At 33.8% G+C, this 22,616-nt stretch overlaps 1 protein-coding gene and 1 long non-coding RNA gene across 4 annotated transcripts; both read right to left on the minus strand.

Moving 5' to 3' along the window:
• Positions 1–5,222: 5,222 nt before the first annotated feature.
• On the minus strand, positions 5,223–10,432 carry LOC127733276 (uncharacterized). The gene is made up of 3 exons (XR_007997059.1): positions 9,694–10,432; positions 5,756–5,838; positions 5,223–5,714 (listed from the first exon to the last, which is right to left on the minus strand). It is a non-coding gene; the product is annotated as an uncharacterized LOC127733276 (long non-coding RNA).
• A 1,712-nt stretch (positions 10,433–12,144) lies between these two features.
• Positions 12,145–16,288, minus strand: LOC127733252 (uncharacterized). Of its 3 annotated transcripts, none has more exons than XM_052242586.1 (2): positions 16,269–16,288; positions 12,145–13,597 (listed from the first exon to the last, which is right to left on the minus strand). In XM_052242586.1, the coding sequence occupies exon 2, from the start codon at positions 13,511–13,513 to the stop codon at positions 12,362–12,364; it is 1,152 nt and encodes a 383-aa protein (XP_052098546.1). In that variant the 5' UTR covers positions 13,514–13,597; positions 16,269–16,288; the 3' UTR covers positions 12,145–12,361. The 3 variants fall into 3 exon arrangements, 2 of the variants coding, with proteins under 2 accessions (XP_052098546.1, XP_052098545.1); XM_052242585.1 differs by lacking the exon at positions 16,269–16,288 and adding an exon at positions 13,640–13,764; XR_007996938.1 differs by lacking the exon at positions 12,145–13,597 and adding an exon at positions 16,062–16,226.
• Positions 16,289–22,616: the final 6,328 nt, after the last annotated feature.

Below are 22,616 nucleotides of genomic sequence, written 5' to 3' on the forward strand. Positions count from 1 at the left end.
TGTTCATACACCAATGAGACAGAGTAATGCGATGGGTATAAACCTTATATAACGTTCAATCAACAATGAGACAGAGATATTCGATTAGTATAAACCATATTTATCGTTCAAACATAAATGAGACAAAGTTTTTCGATGGGTATAAACCCTATATGAAGTTTATACACCAATGAGACAGAGTTATTCGATGGGTATAAACCCTATATGACGTTCATAAACCAATGAGACAGAGTTATTCGATGGGTATAAACCCTATATGACGATCATAAATCAAAGAGACAGAGTTATTCAATGGGTATAAACCCTATATGACGTTCATACACCAATGAGACAAAGTTTTTAGATAGGTATAAACCCTATACATCGTTCATACACCAATGAGACAGAGTTATTCGATGGGTATAACCCCTTTATAACGTTCATACACCAATAAGACACAGTAATTCGATTGGAAGAAACCCTAAACAATGTTTATACACCAATGAGACAGAGTTATTCGATGAGTATAAACCCTATATAACGTTCAAACAACAATGAGACAGAGTTATTCGATGGGTATAAACCCTATATGACGTTCATACACCAATGAGACAGAGTTATTCGAAGGGTATACACCGTATATGACGTTCATACACCAATGAGACAAAGTTTTTAGATAGGTATAAACCCTATACATCGTTTATATACCAATGAGACAGCGTTATTCGATGGGTATAAACCATATTTATCGTTCATACATAAATGAGACAAAGTTTTTCGATGGGTATAAACCCTATACATCGTTTATATACCAATGAGACAGCGTTATTCGATGGGTATAAACCATATTTATCGTTCATACATAAATGAGACAAAGTTATTCGATGAGTATAAACCCTATATAACGTTCAAACAACAATGAGACAGAGTTATTCGATGGGTATAAACCCTATATAACGTTCAAACAACAATGAGACAGAGTTATTCGATGGGTATAAACCCTATATGACGTTCATACACCAATGAGACAAAGTTTTTATTTAGGTATAAACCCTATACATCGTTTATATACCAATGAGACAGCGTTATTCGATGGGTATAAACCATTTTCATCGTTCATACATAAATGAGACAGAGTTATTTGATGGGTATAAACCCAATATAACGTTCAAACAACAATGAAACAGAGTTATTTAATGGGTATAAACCCTATATAACGTTCAAACAACAATGAGACAGAGTTATTCGATGGGTATAAACCATATTTATAGTTCATTCATAAATGAGAAAAAGTTTTTCGATGGGTATAAACCCTATATGAAGTTTATACACCAATGAGACAGAGTTATTCGATGGGTATAAACCCTTTATAACGTTCAAACAACAATGAGACAGAGTTACCAGTATTCGATTAGTATAAACCATATTTATCGTTCAAACATAAATGAGACAAAGTTTTTCGATGGGTATAAATAATGGTTTACTTTTATAAATTTTGATTTGGATGGAGAGTTGTCTCATTGGCACTCATACCACATCTTCTTATATCTATAAACCCTATATGAAGTTTATACACCAATGAGACAGAGTTATTCGATGGGTATAAACTCTATATAACGTTCATACACCAATAAGACACAGTAATTCGATTGGAAGAAACCCTAAACAATGTTTATACACCAATGAGACAGAGTTATTCGATGAGTATAAACCCTATATAACGTTCAAACAACAATGAGACAGAGTTATTCGATGGGTATAAACCCTATATGACGTTCATACACCAATGAGACAGAGTTATTCGAAGGGTATACACCGTATATGACGTTCATACACCAATGAGACAAAGTTTTTAGATAGGTATAAACCCTATACATCGTTTATATACCAATGAGACAGCGTTATTCGATGGGTATAAACCATATTTATCGTTCATACATAAATGAGACAAAGTTTTTAGATAGGTATAAACCCTATACATCGTTTATATACCAATGAAACAGAGTTATTCCATGGGTATAAACCATATTTATCGTTCATACATAAATAAGACAAAGTTTATTGATGGGTATAAACCCTATATGAAGTTTATACTCCGATGAGATAGAGTTATTCGATGGTGTTGTAATTTCTGCTTCTTGCTATGTTTTTGTATAGTTTTAAAGCCAGCAAATACGAATAAACTCACAAAACTTGTGACTAAACTAAGGGATAAATAAATACGGCCGTCAAATCTGTTGTCTTTTCTCTCTCATCATTGGTAGCGTGAATAAATAATCAATAGTAGAAAATGATACTTTTATTAAACTTCTAGAACAGCTGATATATTTCCATACATGTACAATATTCGAGCAACAATTATATAATTTACATACGGGGCGGAGCTACTAAAATAACATTCTTTCTCTTGTATTTTTGTACGGACCAAACGGGATTATCTTAATAAATTCTACAATGACAACGTAAATAAATGCAAGGCATACAGCTAAATGCGCTGCTTCTCACCTCTAGGAACCCCCGGGCTGAGCCTTGCTGCAAGCCAAATGTAAACACAGCAAAGACTGACGAACGTGACGGTTGCACTGGTATTTATTTGAAATTCCCGGAAGTAAATATTCTAAGCAAGAAGAAAAACATAACGTCAAACGCTGACATAAAATATACAAGTCCTCGACTCAAATGCTAATAATAATACACTTTTGTTACTAAAACAATCAAGACATATTATTTCTTCCAGTTGAGAGCTCACAAAGGAACACTTTTGGGTTCACGATTACAATATTTACCCAACGGTAATGTTCTGAATAATACATGACAAATTTGCGCCATATATGACGTTATCGATACATCTAATACCATAAAGTAAAACGTACGTTAATTACTCATTCAATATACTAGAAATACTAGAAATAACTTCTGACAACTCATATAAACTCTCTTAATACAATGATAACAATATTTCTTTACTTGGAAATAACCAATACACACATTTACAACACTGCCCCTCCCCAGAATACATTTCTTCCTCGAAATATGGTCTTGTCAATTCTGACAATACATTTCAAAAATTCTTTTCACAATATTGCTATGTACGTAATACTCTATTATACAAATAAAAAATCTCTAATTTGCCAAAAACAAGCAAATATTACAGCTATCTTTAAAACTTAAACTTAACCATACATCAACAAACTACTGCGCCTGTTTATGTCATAAAAATAATGTCTGTGTTAACAAACTAATGCGCCTGTTAATACTTAAAAGGTAAAATATACATTTTTCTTCATTGTGTCATTATCGAAAATATAAAATAAAAGTCTATTTTTGCATCCAGTTACAGCACTAATACCGTATACTCTATTTAAAATTCAATCCAAGATTCTCCATTCTATCAGACGCTGGAATTATAAACATCATGAAGCTCAACTTCTTCTAAACACCAGGCTAACCATAAGCCAACAAATGTCCTATCAAGTTCTATACCACAAGGGTACCCCGCGTATAAATGTATACACAATCTTCGATACTGATGTACCATACAAACATAAGTATAAAAATAGGTACAAAAGTACAACTAATAAAAAATAGTCATCAGTATTCCCCGAGAAATATCTAAAATGGTGTAGACTATAGCTCAGCATACCCATGGTGTAACCAAAATGTATATTGCAATCTAGACTAATCATTAGCCTTAACTTAATCTCCGCCAAAACAAAAATGGCTCCTTATAAGTATCCCAACTGCCAATATACACCCACCGAAAGCAGCTTCCCACCAAAATAGTATTAAACAATTTTACTGCATAAGGATAACAACGCCAATAGGACCATCCAATTCCAGCTTCTAATAAAAAAAAACATCACCTGTTTTCTGAAAATCTCAAAAACATATCAATACCACTATATATTCCTTAAAGTGCAAAAATCTATACATATTTGTGCTTAGTGTACTGTATACTCAGTGGATAAACAAATATTACAAGTCTTCTCAATAAACCATTAAATCACTTTTTACATTTTATCAATAACAAAAAAATCACACAAGTTTCATATCTACATTATAAAAAATCCGAATCTACACAAAAATATTCTGATATTTGGCCAGTAGGCTTATCTGCTATATAGGCCCAACTATTTCTGATAATCCTGACTTGTAAATCCAAACTGCTGGTTCCCTTCGAAAGTATTCATATTTTCTGGTTTCCCTCTTTTTCCTCTTGAGAAAGGACAATATATCTGCTGTAATGTCCCTCTTGGTGGCATGAGTAACATGTATTTACTCTGTTACTGTTGTTGGCATTAAATTGGTCTTTCTTCCTAACATTATGTCTATTTAACGGACCAAAATTTTCTCTTTCTTGCTTCTCAGTTTTAAACAGATCTTTTATCTCATTTAAATCCTGCTTTATGTCTTCAACATCCATTTTGAACTCCTTTTTCAAATCATCTATGCCCATTTTAAATTCTGCATGAGTGACATATTGGGTTGGATTCTCCGTCCTACATACCTCGAAGTCTTCTGTTTTCTCTTGTGCTATATAGTTTGCATCGGTATTTAATTACTTGTCTGACATTAAAGTTTTTATTTACATTTTTTCGACAACACTCGTGCCATGTGACTATATTTATTGCATCATGCGATGTTGCTGGCTTCTGTATGAGGACCTCATAAGCTAGTGACTGGTCTGGCAGACCCTTAATAAAGTGTTCTGTTTTGAAACGGTCCAGTAAACTCAAGTCATTTACATCAGGGTATGCCTTACCTACTAGTCTCTTCACACGAGATGCATATTCTTGTATGCTTTCTTTGTGGTTCTGTTTAATAAACTGCAAGTTGGTCCTATACGTCTCTGGTAAAATGTGATCCCCAAATCTCTGAGACATGGCATCATGTATTTGTTGTATGTCTCTGTGCAAGGAAGCAGGAAGCTCATTTACGAATACCAAGGCGTCATCTCTAAGACTATTTAAAATGAGCTCCTCCACTTGTCTGTCGCTGGACCATTTGAATCTACTACTCAATAGCCTAAACTGTGTCCAGAAGGCCTTGAAATCTTCCTTACCATTAAAGAATGGGCTTCTAGGTTTTGGTTCTTCCTTTTGCAGTTGCTGAACATGACTACTTACTCTTATAGGATTTGTGCTAACTGGACATGATGTATAAGGGTTATTAGTACTTGTTTTAGCTGCTAGCTGAGGGGCTGTTAATACCTGGTTATGTCGTTCAATGGATGTCCTATTAAAGTCTAAACAGCTATTTTGACTGAAGTCATGCATATTGGCCTTATTTTCAGCCACACTGTTACCCCTTACTAATTGAACTATATTTTCCTGATTTAGCTTAACTTGCGTGCTCAGCTCAGAAAAACTATCATTTTGATTTTTTAATTGTCTCTGAATGTCCATTAGAATCGCAATAATATCTTTATTATTCAAATTCGTCTTACTTTCCTCAATCGTCCTAGTATTCTGCACAGGCGAGTTTATAGGACTTACTGCGGGGTTGGATGTAGATAAATTAACATCATCTTCTATACCCAAATCTATTAAATTACAGGGCTCAACAGTTCCGCTCTGTGAAATAATTATATTCTTCATACTTTCCCCCCTTCCAAAATTTGGAGCTGGGATTTTTCTATTTCTAATATCCATTTTTAAAACAAACAATAATATGCCAATAGAAGCTAACTACACCTCTATTTCTCTAATAAATAATTATTTGGAAGCTAAATGCACCTCCTTTATAATTTTTTTTCTTTCTAGGAAGCTAAATGCACCTCCTTTATATTTTTTTTCTTGCTAGGAAGCTAAAATGCACCTCCTTTATAATTTTTTTTTCTTTCTAGGAAGCTAAATGCACCTCCTTTTATAAATATTTTAAATTTTTTAGAAGTTAACTGCACTCCTGTATTTTCCAATATAATCTATTTATTACAGTATAATGTATAGAGCTAAGTGCACTCCATACACAATATTTGTCACTAAGTGTGTTCCATACACATTAGTATTTCTAAAAATATACGTGCCTTATTTATTGAAACGTGAGAACTAAACCGCTGCCGCCATTGTTGTAATTTCTGCTTCTTGCTATGTTTTTGTATAGTTTTAAAGCCAGCAAATACGAATAAACTCACAAAACTTGTGACTAAACTAAGGGATAAATAAATACGGCCGTCAAATCTGTTGTCTGTTCTCTCTCATCATTGGTAGCGTGAATAAATAATCAATAGTAGAAAATGATACTTTTATGAAACTTCTAGAACAGCCGATATATTTCCATACATGTACAATATTCGAGCAACAATTATATAATTTACATACGGGGCGGAGCTACTAAAATAACATTCTTTCTCTTGTATTTTTGTACGGACCAAACGGGATTATCTTAATAAATTCTACAATGACAACGTAAATAAATGCAAGGCAAACAGCTAAATGCGCTGCTTCTCATCTCTAGGAACCCCCGGGCTGAGCCTTGCTGCAAGCCAAATGTAAACACAGCAAAGACTGACGAACGTGACGGTTGCACTGGTATTTATTTGAAATTCCCGGAAGTAAATATTCTAAGCAAGAAGAAAAACATAACGTCAAACGCTGACATAAAATATACAAGTCCTCGACTCAAATGCTTATAATAATACACTTTTGTTACTAAAACAATCAAGACATATTATTTCTTCCAGTTGAGAGCTCACAAAGGAACACTTTTGGGTTCACGATTACAATATTTACCCAACGGTAATGTTCTGAATAATACATGACAAATTTGCGCCATATATGACGTTATCGATACATCTAATACCATAAAGTAAAACGTACGTTAATTACTCATTCAATATACTAGAAATACTAGAAATAACTTCTGACAACTCATATAAACTCTCTTAATACAATGATAACAATATTTCTTTACTTGGAAATAACCAATACACACATTTACAACACTGCCCCTCCCCAGAATACATTTCTTCCTCGAAATATGGTCTTGTCAATTCTGACAATACATTTCAAAAATTCTTTTCACAATATTGCTATGTACGTAATACTCTATTATACAAATAAAAAATCTCTAATTTGCCAAAAACAAGCAAATATTACAGCTATCTTTAAAACTTAAACTTAACCATACATCAACAAACTACTGCGCCTGTTTATGTCATAAAAATAATGTCTGTGTTAACAAACTAATGCGCCTGTTAATACTTAAAAGGTAAAATATAAATTTTTCTTCATTGTGTCATTATCGAAAATATAAAATAAAAGTCTATTTTTGCATCCAGTTACAGCACTAATACCGTATACTCCATTTAAAATTCAATCCAAGATTCTCCATTCTATCAGACGCTGGAATTATAAACATCATGAAGCTCAACTTCTTCTAAACACCAGGCTAACCATAAGCCAACAAATGTCCTATCAAGTTCTATACCACAAGGGTACCCCGCGTATAAATTTATACACAATCTTCGATACTGATGTACCATACAAACATAAGTATAAAAATAGGTACAAAAGTACAACTAATAAAAAATAGTCATCAGTATTCCCCGAGAAATATCTAAAATGGTGTAGACTATAGCTCAGCATACCCATGGTGTAACCAAAATGTATATTGCAATCTAGACTAATCATTAGCCTTAACTTAATCTCCGCCAAAACAAAAATGGCTCCTTATAAGTATCCCAACTGCCAATATACACCCACCGAAAGCAGCTTCCCACCAAAATAGTATTAAACAATTTTACTGCATAAGGATAACAACGCCAATAGGACCATCCAATTCCAGCTTTTAATAAAAAAAAACATCACCTGTTTTCTGAAAATCTCAAAAACATATCAATACCACTATATATTCCTTAAAGTGCAAAAATCTATACATATTTGTGCTTAGTGTACTGTATACTCAGTGGATAAACAAATATTACAAGTCTTCTCAATAAACCATTAAATCACTTTTTACATTTTATCAATAACAAAAAAATCACACAAGTTTCATATCTACATTATAAAAAATCCGAATCTACACAAAAATATTCTGATATTTGGCCAGAAGGCTTATCTGCTATATAGGCCCAACTATTTCTGATAATCCTGACTTGTAAATCCAAACTGCTGGTTCCCTTCGAAAGTATTCATATTTTCTGGTTTCCCTCTTTTTCCTCTTGAGAAAGGACAATATCTGCTGTAATGTCCCTCTTGGTGGCATGAGTAACATGTATTTACTCTGTTACTGTTGTTGGCATTAAATTGGTCTTTCTTCCTAACATTATGTCTATTTAACGGACAAAATTTTCTCTTTCTTGTTTCTCAGTTTTAAACAGATCTTTTATCTCATTTAAATCTTTATGTCTTCAACATTCATTTTGAACTCCTTTTTCAAATCATCTATGCCCATTTTAAATTCTGCATGAGTGACATATTGGGTTGGATTCTCCGTCCTACATACCTCGAAGTCTTCTGTTTTCTCTTGTGCTATATAGTTTGCATCGGTATTTAATTACTTGTCTGACATTAAAGTTTTTATTTACATTTTTTCGACAACACTCGTGCCATGTGACTATATTTATTGCATCATTCGATGTTGCTGGCTTCTGTATGAGGACCTCATAAGCTAGTGACTGGTCTGGCAGACCCTTAATAAAGTGTTCTGTTTTGAAACGGTCCAGTAAACTCAAGTCATTTACATCAGGGTATGCCTTACCTACTAGTCTCTTCACACGAGATGCATATTCTTGTATGCTTTCTTTGTGGTTCTGTTTAATAAACTGCAAGTTGGTCCTATACGTCTCTGGTAAAATGTGATCCCCAAATCTCTGAGACATGGCATCATGTATTTGTTGTATGTCTCTGTGCAAGGAAGCAGGAAGCTCATTTACGAATACCAAGGCGTCATCTCTAAGACTATTTAAAATGAGCTCCTCCACTTGTCTGTCGCTGGACCATTTGAATCTACTACTCAATAGCCTAAACTGTGTCCAGAAGGCCTTGAAATCTTCCTTACCATTAAAGAATGGGCTTCTAGGTTTTGGTTCTTCCTTTTGCAGTTGCTGAACATGACTACTTACTCTTATAGGATTTGTGCTAACTGGACATGATGTATAAGGGTTATTAGTACTTGTTTTAGCTGCTAGCTGAGGGGCTGTTAATACCTGGTTATGTTGTTCAATGGATGTCCTATTAAAGTCTAAACAGCTATTTTGACTGAAGTCATGCATATTGGCCTTATTTTCAGCCACACTGTTACCCCTTACTAATTGAACTATATTTTCCTGATTTAGCTTAACTTGCGTGCTCAGCTCAGAAAAACTATCATTTTGATTTTTTAATTGTCTCTGAATGTCCATTAGAAACGCAATAATATCTTTATTATTCAAATTCGTCTTACTTTCCTCAATCGTCCTAGTATTCTGCACAGGCGAGTTTATAGGACTTACTGCGGGGTTGGATGTAGATAAATTAACATCATCTTCTATACCCAAATCTATTAAATTACAGGGCTCAACAGTTCCGCTCTGTGAAATAATTATATTCTTCATACTTTCCCCCCTTCCAAAATTTGGAGCTGGGATTTTTCTATTTCTAATATCCATTTTTAAAACAAACAATAATATGCCAATAGAAGCTAACTACACCTCTATTTCTCTAATAAATAATTATTTGGAAGCTAAATGCACCTCCTTTATAATTTTTTTTCTTTCTAGGAAGCTAAATGCACCTCCTTTATATTTTTTTTCTTGCTAGGAAGCTAAAATGCACCTCCTTTATAATTTTTTTTTCTTTCTAGGAAGCTAAATGCACCTCCTTTTATAAATATTTTAAATTTTTTAGAAGCTAAATGCACTCCTGTATTTTCCAATATAATCTATTTATTACAGTATAATGTATAGAGCTAAGTGCACTCCATACACAATATTTGTCACTAAGTGTGTTCCATACACATTAGTATTTCTAAAAATATACGTGCCTTATTTATTGAAACGTGAGAACTAAACCGCTGCCGCCATTGTTGTAATTTCTGCTTCTTGCTATGTTTTTGTATAGTTTTAAAGCCAGCAAATACGAATAAACTCACAAAACTTGTGACTAAACTAAGGGATAAATAAATACGGCCGTCAAATCTGTTGTCTGTTCTCTCTCATCAATGGTAGCGTGAATAAATAATCAATAGTAGAAAATGATACTTTTATGAAACTTCTAGAACAGCCGATATATTTCCATACATGTACAATATTCGAGCAACAATTATATAATTTACATACGGGGCGGAGCTACTAAAATAACATTCTTTCTCTTGTATTTTTGTACGGACCAAACGGGATTATCTTAATAAATTCTACAATGACAACGTAAATAAATGCAAGGCATACAGCTAAATGCGCTGCTTCTCACCTCTAGGAACCCCCGGGCTGAGCCTTGCTGCAAGCCAAATGTAAACACAGCAAAGACTGACGAACGTGACGGTTGCACTGGTATTAATTTGAAATTCCCGGAAGTAAATATTCTAAGCAAGAAGAAAAACATAACGTCAAACGCTGACATGAAATATACAAGTCCTCGACTCAAATGCTTATAATAATACACTTTTGTTACTAAAACAATCAAGACATATTATTTCTTCCAGTTGAGAGCTCACAAAGGAACACTTTTGGGTTCACGATTACAATATTTACCCAACGGTAATGTTCTGAATAATACATGACAAATTTGCGCCATATATGACGTTATCGATACATCTAATACCATAAAGTAAAACGTACGTTAATTACCCATTCAATATACTAGAAATACTAGAAATAACTTCTGACAACTCATATAAACTCCCTAAATACAATGATAACAATATTTCTTTACTTGGAAATAACCAATACACACATTTACAACACTGCCCCTCCCCAGAATACATTTCTTCCTCGAAATATGGTCTTGTCAATTCTGACAATACATTTCAAAAATTCTTTTCACAATATTGCTATGTACGTAATACTCTATTATACAAATAAAAAATCTCTAATTTGCCAAAAACAAGCAAATATTACAGCTATCTTTAAAACTTAAACTTAACCATACATCAACAAACTACTGCGCCTGTTTATGTCATAAAAATAATGTCTGTGTTAACAAACTAATGCGCCTGTTAATACTTAAAAGGTAAAATATACATTTTTCTTCATTGTGTCATTATCGAAAATATAAAATAAAAGTCTATTTTTGCATCCAGTTACAGCACTAATACCGTATACTCCATTTAAAATTCAATCCAAGATTCTCCATTCTATCAGACGCTGGAATTATAAACATCATGAAGCTCAACTTCTTCTAAACACCAGGCTAACCATAAGCCAACAAATGTCCTATCAAGTTCTATACCACAAGGGTACCCCGCGTATAAATTTATACACAATCTTCGATACTGATGTACCATACAAACATAAGTATAAAAATAGGTACAAAAGTACAACTAATAAAAAATAGTCATCAGTATTCCCCGAGAAATATCTAAAATGGTGTAGACTATAGCTCAGCATACCCATGGTGTAACCAAAATGTATATTGCAATCTAGACTAATCATTAGCCTTAACTTAATCTCCGCCAAAACAAAAATGGCTCCTTATAAGTATCCCAACTGCCAATATACACCCACCGAAAGCAGCTTCCCACCAAAATAGTATTAAACAATTTTACTGCATAAGGATAACAACGCCAATAGGACCATCCAATTCCAGCTTCTAATAAAAAAAAACATCACCTGTTTTCTGAAAATCTCAAAAACATATCAATACCACTATATATTCCTTAAAGTGCAAAAATCTATACATATTTGTGCTTAGTGTACTGTATACTCAGTGGATAAACAAATATTACAAGTCTTCTCAATAAACCATTAAATCACTTTTTACATTTTATCAATAACAAAAAAATCACACAAGTTTCATATCTACATTATAAAAAATCCGAATCTACACAAAAATATTCTGATATTTGGCCAGTAGGCTTATCTGCTATATAGGCCCAACTATTTCTGATAATCCTGACTTGTAAATCCAAACTGCTGGTTCCCTTCGAAAGTATTCATATTTTCTGGTTTCCCTCTTTTTCCTCTTGAGAAAGGACAATATATCTGCTGTAATGTCCCTCTTGGTGGCATGAGTAACATGTATTTACTCTGTTACTGTTGTTGGCATTAAATTGGTCTTTCTTCCTAACATTATGTCTATTTAACGGACCAAAATTTTCTCTTTCTTGCTTCTCAGTTTTAAACAGATCTTTTATCTCATTTAAATCCTGCTTTATGTCTTCAACATCCATTTTGAACTCCTTTTTCAAATCATCTATGCCCATTTTAAATTCTGCATGAGTGACATATTGGGTTGGATTCTCCGTCCTACATACCTCGAAGTCTTCTGTTTTCTCTTGTGCTATATAGTTTGCATCGGTATTTAATTACTTGTCTGACATTAAAGTTTTTATTTACATTTTTTCGACAACACTCGTGCCATGTGACTATATTTATTGCATCATGCGATGTTGCTGGCTTCTGTATGAGGACCTCATAAGCTAGTGACTGGTCTGGCAGACCCTTAATAAAGTGTTCTGTTTTGAAACGGTCCAGTAAACTCAAGTCATTTACATCAGGGTATGCCTTACCTACTAGTCTCTTCACACGAGATGCATATTCTTGTATGCTTTCTTTGTGGTTCTGTTTAATAAACTGCAAGTTGGTCCTATACGTCTCTGGTAAAATGTGATCCCCAAATCTCTGAGACATGGCATCATGTATTTGTTGTATGTCTCTGTGCAAGGAAGCAGGAAGCTCATTTACGAATACCAAGGCGTCATCTCTAAGACTATTTAAAATGAGCTCCTCCACTTGTCTGTCGCTGGACCATTTGAATCTACTACTCAATAGCCTAAACTGTGTCCAGAAGGCCTTGAAATCTTCCTTACCATTAAAGAATGGGCTTCTAGGTTTTGGTTCTTCCTTTTGCAGTTGCTGAACATGACTACTTACTCTTATAGGATTTGTGCTAACTGGACATGATGTATAAGGGTTATTAGTACTTGTTTTAGCTGCTAGCTGAGGGGCTGTTAATACCTGGTTATGTTGTTCAATGGATGTCCTATTAAAGTCTAAACAGCTATTTTGACTGAAGTCATGCATATTGGCCTTATTTTCAGCCACACTGTTACCCCTTACTAATTGAACTATATTTTCCTGATTTAGCTTAACTTGCGTGCTCAGCTCAGAAAAACTATCATTTTGATTTTTTAATTGTCTCTGAATGTCCATTAGAATCGCAATAATATCTTTATTATTCAAATTCGTCTTACTTTCCTCAATCGTCCTAGTATTCTGCACAGGCGAGTTTATAGGACTTACTGCGGGGTTGGATGTATATAAATTAACATCATCTTCTATACCCAAATCTATTAAATTACAGGGCTCAACAGTTCCGCTCTGTGAAATAATTATATTCTTCATACTTTCCCCCCTTCCAAAATTTGGAGCTGGGATTTTTCTATTTCTAATATCCATTTTTAAAACAAACAATAATATGCCAATAGAAGCTAACTACACCTCTATTTCTCTAATAAATAATTATTTGGAAGCTAAATGCACCTCCTTTATAATTTTTTTTTCTTTCTAGGAAGCTAAATGCACCTCCTTTATATTTTTTTTCTTGCTAGGAAGCTAAAATGCACCTCCTTTATAATTTTTTTTTCTTTCTAGGAAGCTAAATGCACCTCCTTTTATAAATATTTTAAATTTTTTAGAAGCTAAATGCACTCCTGTTTTTTTCCAATATAATCTATTTATTACAGTATAATGTATAGAGCTAAGTGCACTCCATACACAATATTTGTCACTAAGTGTGTTCCATACACATTAGTATTTCTAAAAATATACGTGCCTTATTTATTGAAACGTGAGAACTAAACCGCTGCCGCCATTGTTGTAATTTCTGCTTCTTGCTATGTTTTTGTATAGTTTTAAAGCCAGCAAATACGAATAAACTCACAAAACTTGTGACTAAACTAAGGGATAAATAAATACGGCCGTCAAATCTGTTGTCTGTTCTCTCTCATCATTGGTAGCGTGAATAAATAATCAATAGTAGAAAATGATACTTTTATGAAACTTCTAGAACAGCCGATATATTTCCATACATGTACAATATTCGAGCAACAATTATATAATTTACATACGGGGCGGAGCTACTAAAATAACATTCTTTCTCTTGTATTTTTGTACGGACCAAACGGGATTATCTTAATAAATTCTACAATGACAACGTAAATAAATGCAAGGCATACAGCTATCTGCGCTGCTTCTTACCTCTAAACTACGACCCTTACTTGTAATATAAACTGCGAGGAACACAGCTAAATGCGCTGCTTCTCACCTCTAGGAACCCCCGGGCTGAGCCTTGCTGCAAGACAAATGTAAACACAGCAAAGACTGACGAACGTGACGGTTGCACTGGTATTTATTTGAAATTCCCGGAAGTAAATATTCTAAGCAAGAAGAAAAACATAACGTCAAACGCTGACATGAAATATACAAGTCCTCGACTCAAAATGCTTATAATAATACACTTTTGTTACTAAAACAATCAAGACATATTATTTCTTCCAGTTGAGAGCTCACAAATGAACACTTTTGGGTTCACGATTACAATATTTACCCAACGGTAACGTTCTGAATAATACATGACAAATTTGCGTCATATATGATGTTATCGATACATCTAATACCATAAAGTAAAACGTACGTTAATTACTCATTCAATATACTAGAAATACTAGAAATAACTTCTGACAACTCATATAAACTCTCTTAATACAATAATAACAATATTTCTTTATTTGGAAATAACCAATACACACATTTACAACACTTGGGTATAAATCTAATATAACGTTCATACAGCAATGAGACAAAGTTATTCGATGGGTATAAACCCAATATAACGTTCATACATCAATTAGACAGAGTCATTCGATGGGTTTAAACCCTAAACAATGTTCATACACCAATGAGACAGAGTTATTCGATGGGTATAAATTCTATATAGCGTTCAAACACCAATAAGACAGAGTTATTCGATGGGTATATACCCTAAACAATGTTCATACACCAATTTGACAGAGTTATTCGATGGGTATAAATCCTATATAACGTTCATACACCAATGAGACAGAGTTATTCGATGGGTAAAAACCCTATATAACGTTCATACACCAATTAGACAGAGTTATTCGATGGGTATAAACCCAAAACAATGTTCATACACCAATGAGACAGAGTTATTCGATGGGTATAAATCCTATATAACGTTCAAACAACAATGAGACAGAGTTATTCGATGGGTATAAACCATATTTATCGTTCATACATAAATGAGACAAAGTTTTTCGATGGGTATAAACCCTATATGAAGTTTATACACCAATAAGACAGAGTAATTATTCGATTGGTATAAACCCTATACAATGTTCATACACCGATGAAACAGAGTTATTCGATGGGTATAAACCTTATATGACGTTCATACACCAATGAGACAGAGTTATTTGATGGGTATAAACCCTATATGACGTTCATACACCATTAAGACAAAGTTTTTAGATAGGTATAAACCCTATACATCGTTTATACACCAATGAGACAGAGTTATTCGATGGGTATAAACCCTATATGACGTTCACATACCAATGAGACAGAGCTATTCGATGGGTATAAACCCTATATGACGTTCATACACCAATGAGACAGAGTTATTCGATGGGAATAAACCCTATATAAGGTTCATACACCAATAAGACGGAGTTATTCGATGGGAATAAACCCTAAACAATGTTTATACACCGATGAGACATAGTTATTCGATGGGTATAAACCCTATATGACGTTCATACACCAATGAGACAGAGTTATTCGATGGGAATAAACCCTATATAACGTTCAAACACCAATAAGACAGAGTTATTCGATAGGTATAAACCTTCAACAATGTTCATACACCAATGAGACAGAGTTACTCGATGGGTATAAATCCTACATAACTTTCAAACACCAATAAGACCGAGCTATTAATTATATTCTTTATACTTTCCCCCCTTCCAAAATTTGGAGCTGGGATTTTTCTATTTCTAATATCCATTTTTAAAACAAACAATAATATGCCAATAGAAGCTAACTACACCTCTATTTCTCTAATAAATAATTATTTGGAAGCTAAATGCACCTCCTTTATAATTTTTTTTTCTTTCTAGGAAGCTAAATGCACCTCCTTTATATTTTTTTTCTTCCTAGGAAGCTAAAATGCATCTCCTTTATAATTTTTTTTTTCTTTCTAGGAAGCTAAATGCACCTCCTTTTATAAATATTTTAAATTTTTTAGAAGCTAAATGCACTCCTGTATTTTCCAATATAATCTATTTATTACAGTATAATGTATAGAGCTAAGTGCACTCCATACACATTATTTGTCACTAAGTGTGTTCCAAACACATTAGTATTTCTAAAAATATACGTGCCTTATTTATTGAAACGTGAGAACTAAACCGCTGCCACCATTGTTGTAATTTCTGCTTCTTGCTATGTTTTTGTATAGTTTTAAAGCCAGCAAATACGAATAAACTCACAAAACTTGTGACTAAACTAAGGGATAAATAAATACGGCCGTCAAATCTGTTGTCTGTTCTCTCTCATCATTGGTAGCGTGAATAAATAATCAATAGTAGAAAATGATACTTTTATTAAACTTCTAGAACAGCCGATATATTTCCATACATGTACAATATTCGAGCAACAATTATATAATTTACATACGGGGCGGAGCTACTAAAATAACATTCTTTCTCTTGTATTTTTGTACGGACCAAACGGGATTATCTTAATAAATTCTACAATGACAACGCAAATAAATGCAAGGCACACAGCTATCTGCGCTGCTTCTTACCTCTAAACTACGACCCTTACTTGTTATATAAACTGCGAGGCACACAGCTAAATGCGCTGCTTCTCACCTCTAGGAACCCCCGGGCTGAGCCTTGCTGCAAGACAAATGTAAACACAGCAAAGACTGACGAACGTGACGGTTGCACTGGTATTTATTTGAAATTCCCGGAAGTAAATATTCTAAGCAAGAAAAAAAACATAACGTCAAACGCTGACATAAAATATACAAGTCCTCGACTCAAAATGCTTATAATAATACACTTTTGTTACTAAAACAATCAAGACATATTATTTCTTCCAGTTGAGAGCTCACAAATGAACACTTTTGGGTTCACGATTACAATATTTACCCAACGGTAACGTTCTAAATAATACATGACAAATTTGCGCCATATATGATGTTATCGATACATCTAATACCATAAAGTAAAACGTACGTTAATTACTCATTCAATATACTAGAAATACTAGAAATAACTTCTGACAACTCATATAAACTCTCTTAATACAATAATAACAATATTTCTTTATTTGGAAATAACCAATACACACATTTACAACACTTGGGTATAAATCCTATATAACGTTCATACAGCAATGAGACAGAGTTATTCGATGGGTATAAACCCTATATAACGTTCATACACCAATTAGACAGAGTTATTCGATGGGTTTCAACCCTAAACAATGTTCATACACCAATGAGACAGAGTTATTCGGTGGGTATAAATTCTATATAACGTTCAAACACCAATAAGACAGAGTTATTCGATGGGTATAAACCCTAAACAATGTTCATACACCAATTTGACAGAGTTATTCGATGGGTATAAATCCTATATAACGTTCAAACAACAATAAGACAGAGTTATTCGATGGGTATAAACCATATTTATCGTTCATGCATAAATGAGACAAAGTTTTTCGATGGGTATAAACCCTATATGAAGTTCATACACCAATAAGACAGAGTTATTATTCGATTGGTATAAACCCTAAACAATGTTCATACACCGATGAAACAGAGTTATTCGATGGGTATAAACCTTATATGACGTTCATATACCAATGAGACAGAGTTATTTGATGGGTATAAACCCTATATGACGTTCATACACCAATGAGACAGAGTTATTCGATGGGTATAAACCCTATATAAGGGTTATACACCAATAAGACAGAGTTATTCGATGGGTATAAACCCTAAACATTGTTTATACACCGATGAGACATAGTTATTCGATGGGTATAAACCCTATATGACGTTCAAATACCAATGAGACAGAGTTATTCGATGGGTATAAACCCTATATGACGTTCATACACCAATGAGACAGAGTTATTCGATGTGAATAAACCCTATATAACGTTCATTAACCAATAAGACCGAGCTATTCGATGGGTATAAACTCTACACAATGTTCATATACCAATATGACAGAGTTATTCGATGGGTATAAATCCTATACAACGTTCATACACTAATGAGACAAGGTTACTCGATGGGTAAAAACCCTATATAGCGTTCATACACCAATTAGACAGAGTTATTCGATGGGTTCAAACACTATATAACGTTCAAACAACAATGAGACAGAGTTATTCGATGGGTATAAACCATATTTATCGTTCATACATAAATGAGACAAAATTTTCGATTGGTATAAACCCTATATTAAGTTTATACACCAATGAGACAGAGTTATTCGATGGGTATAAACCCTATATAACGTTCATACAGCAATAAGACAGTGTTATTCGATGGGTATAAACCCTAAAGAATGTTCGTACACCGATGAGACAGAGTTTTTCGATGGGTATAAATCCTATATGACGTTAAAACACCAATGAGACAAAGTTTTTAGATAGGTATAAACCCTATACATTGTTTATACACCAAAGAGACAGAGTTATTCGATGGGTATAAACCCTATATAACGTTCATACACCAATAAGACAGAGTTATTCGATGGGTATAAACCCTAAACAATGTTCATACACCGATGAGACAGAGTTATACGATGGATATAAACCCTAAACAATGTTCATACACCGATGAGAAAGAGTTATTCGATGGGTATAAACCTTATATGACGTTCATACACCAATGAGACAGATTTTGTCGATGGGTGTAAACCCTATATGACGTTCATACACCAATGAGACATGGTAATTCGATGGGTATAAACACTAAACAATGTTCATACACCGATGAGACAGAGTTATACGATGGATATAAACCCTAAACAATGTTCATACACCGATGAGAAAGAGTTATTCGATGGGTATAAACCTTATATGACGTTCATACACCAATAAGCCAGAGTTATTCGATGGGTTTAAACCCTATATAACGTTCAAACAACAATGAGACAGAGTTATTCGATGGGTATAAACCCTATTTATCGTTCATACATAAATGAGACAAAGTTTTTCGATTGGTATAAACCCTTTATGAAGTTTATTCACCGATGAGACAGAGTTATTCGATGGGTATAAATACTATATAACGATCATACACCAATGAGACAGAGTTATTCGATGTGAATAAACCCTATATAACGTTCAAACACCAATCAGATAGAGAGCTATTCGATGGGTATAAACCCTATATGACGTTCAAACACAAATGAGACAAAGTTTTTAGATAGGTATAAACCCTATACATCGTTTATACACCAATGAGACAGAGTTATTCGATGGGTATAAACCCTATATAACGTTCAAACAACAATGAGACAGAGTTATTCGATGGGTATAAACTCTAAACAATGTTCATACACCGATGAGACAGAGTTATTCGATGGGTATAAACCTTATATGACGTTCATACACAAATGAGACAGAGTTAATCGATGGGTATAAACCCTATATAACGTTCATACACCAATAAGACAGACTTATTCGATGGGTATAAACTCTAAACAATGTTCATACACCAATGAGACAGTGTTATTCGAAGGGTATAAACCATAAACAATGTTTATACACCGATGAGACAGAGTTATTCGATGGGTATCAATCCTATATGACGTTAAAACACAAATGAGACAAATATTTTAGATAGGTATAAACCCTATACATCGTTTATACACCAAAGAGACAAAGTTATTCGATGGGTATAAACCCTATATAACGTTCATACACCAATAAGACAGAGTTATTCGATGGGTATAAACCCTAAACAATGTTCATACACCAATGAGACAGAGTTATTCGATGGGTATAAACCTTATTTGACGTTCATACACTAATGAGACAGATTTAGTCGATGGGTGTAAACCCTATATGACGTTCATACACCAATGAGACAGAGTAATTCGATGGGTATAAACACAAAACAATGTTCATACACCAATGAGACAGAGTGAATCGATGGGTATAAATCCTATATAAGGTTCATACACTAATGAGACAGAGTTATTCGATTGGTATAAACCCTATATAACGTTCATACACCAATTAGACAGAGTTATTCGATGGGTTTAAACCGTAAAAAATGTTCATACACCAATGAGACAGAGTTATTCGATGGGTATAAATTCTATATAACGTTCAAACACCAACAAGACAGAGTTATTCGATGGGTATAAACCCTAAACAATGTTCATACACCAATGAGACAGAGTTATTCGATGGGTATAAATCCTATATAATGTTCAAACAACAATGAGACAGAGTTATTCGATGGGTATAAACCATATTTATCGTTCATACATAAATGAGACCAAGTTTTTCGATGGGTATAAACCCTAAACAATGTTCATACACTAATGAGACAGGGTTATTCGATTGGTTTAAATTCTATATAACGTCCATACACCAATGAGACAGAGTTATTCGATGGGAATAAACCCTATATAAGGTTCATACACCAATAAGACCGAGCTATTCGATGGGTATAAACTCTACACAATGTTCATACACCAATATGACAGAGTTATTCGATGGGTATAAATCCTATACAACGTTCATACACTAATGAGACAAGGTTACTCGATGGGTAAAAACCCTATATAGCGTTCATACACCAATTAGACAGAGTTATTCGATGGGTTCCAACACTATATAACGTTCAAACAACAATGAGACAGAGTTATTCGATGGGTATAAACCATATTTATCGTTCATACATAAATGAGACAAAATTTTCGATTGGTATAAACCCTATATGAAGTTTATACACCAATGAGACAGAGTTATTCGATGGGTATAAACCCTATATAACGTTCATACAGCAATAAGACAGTGTTATTCGATGGGTATAAACCCTAAAGAATGTTCGTACACCGATGAGACAGAGTTTTTCGATGGGTATAAATCCTATATGACGTTAAAACACCAATGAGACAAAGTTTTTAGATAGGTATAAACCCTATACATTGTTTATACACCAAAGAGACAGAGTTATTCGGTGGGTATAAACCCTATATAACGTTCATACACCAATAAGACAGAGTTATTCGATGGGTATAAACCCTAAACAATGTTCATACACCGATGAGACAGAGTTATACGATGGATATAAACCCTAAACAATGTTCATACACCGATGAGAAAGAGTTATTCGATGGGTATAAACCTTATATGACGTTCATACACCAATGAGACAGATTTTGTCGATGGGTGTAAACCCTATATGACGTTCATACACCAATGAGACATGGTAATTCGATGGGTATAAACACTAAACAATGTTCATACACCGATGAGACAGAGTTATACGATGGATATAAACCCTAAACAATGTTCATACACCGATGAGAAAGAGTTATTCGATGGGTATAAACCTTATATGACGTTCATACACCAATAAGCCAGAGTTATTCGATGGGTTTAAACCCTATATAACGTTCAAACAACAATGAGACAGAGTTATTCGATGGGTATAAACCCTATTTATCGTTCATACATAAATGAGACAAAGTTTTTCGATTGGTATAAACCCTTTATGAAGTTTATTCACCGATGAGACAGAGTTATTCGATGGGTATAAATACTATATAACGATCATACACCAATGAGACAGAGTTATTCGATTGGTATAAACCCTATATGACGTTCAAACACCAATCAGATAGAGAGTTATTCGATGGGTATAAACCCTATATGACGTTCAAACACAAATGAGACAAAGTTTTTAGATAGGTATAAACCCTATACATCGTTTATACACCAATGAGACAGAGTTATTCGATGGGTATAAACCCTATATAACGTTCAAACAACAATGAGACAGAGTTATTCGATGGGTATAAACTCTAAACAATGTTCATACACCGATGAGACAGAGTTATTCGATGGGTATAAACCTTATATGACGTTCATACACAAATGAGACAGAGTTAATCGATGGGTATAAACCCTATATAACGTTCATACACCAATAAGACAGACTTATTCGATGGGTATAAACTCTAAACAATGTTCATACACCAATGAGACAGTGTTATTCGAAGGGTATAAACCATAAACAATGTTTATACACCGATGAGACAGAGTTATTCGATGGGTATCAATCCTATATGACGTTAAAACACAAATGAGACAAATATTTTAGATAGGTATAAACCCTATACATCGTTTATACACCAAAGAGACAAAGTTATTCGATGGGTATAAACCCTATATAACGTTCATACACCAATAAGACAGAGTTATTCGATGGGTATAA

This window comes from Mytilus californianus, unplaced genomic scaffold (genome assembly GCF_021869535.1).
Source record: "Mytilus californianus isolate M0D057914Y unplaced genomic scaffold, xbMytCali1.0.p SCAF_3, whole genome shotgun sequence".
Classification (NCBI taxonomy): Eukaryota; Metazoa; Mollusca; class Bivalvia; order Mytilida; family Mytilidae; genus Mytilus; species Mytilus californianus.

Bases quoted from the DNA above. Each gene is read 5' to 3' on its own strand.
- LOC127733252 (XM_052242586.1), bottom strand. From the start codon at position 13,513: ATGGATATTAGAAATAGAAAAATCCCAGCTCCAAATTTTGGAAGGGGG.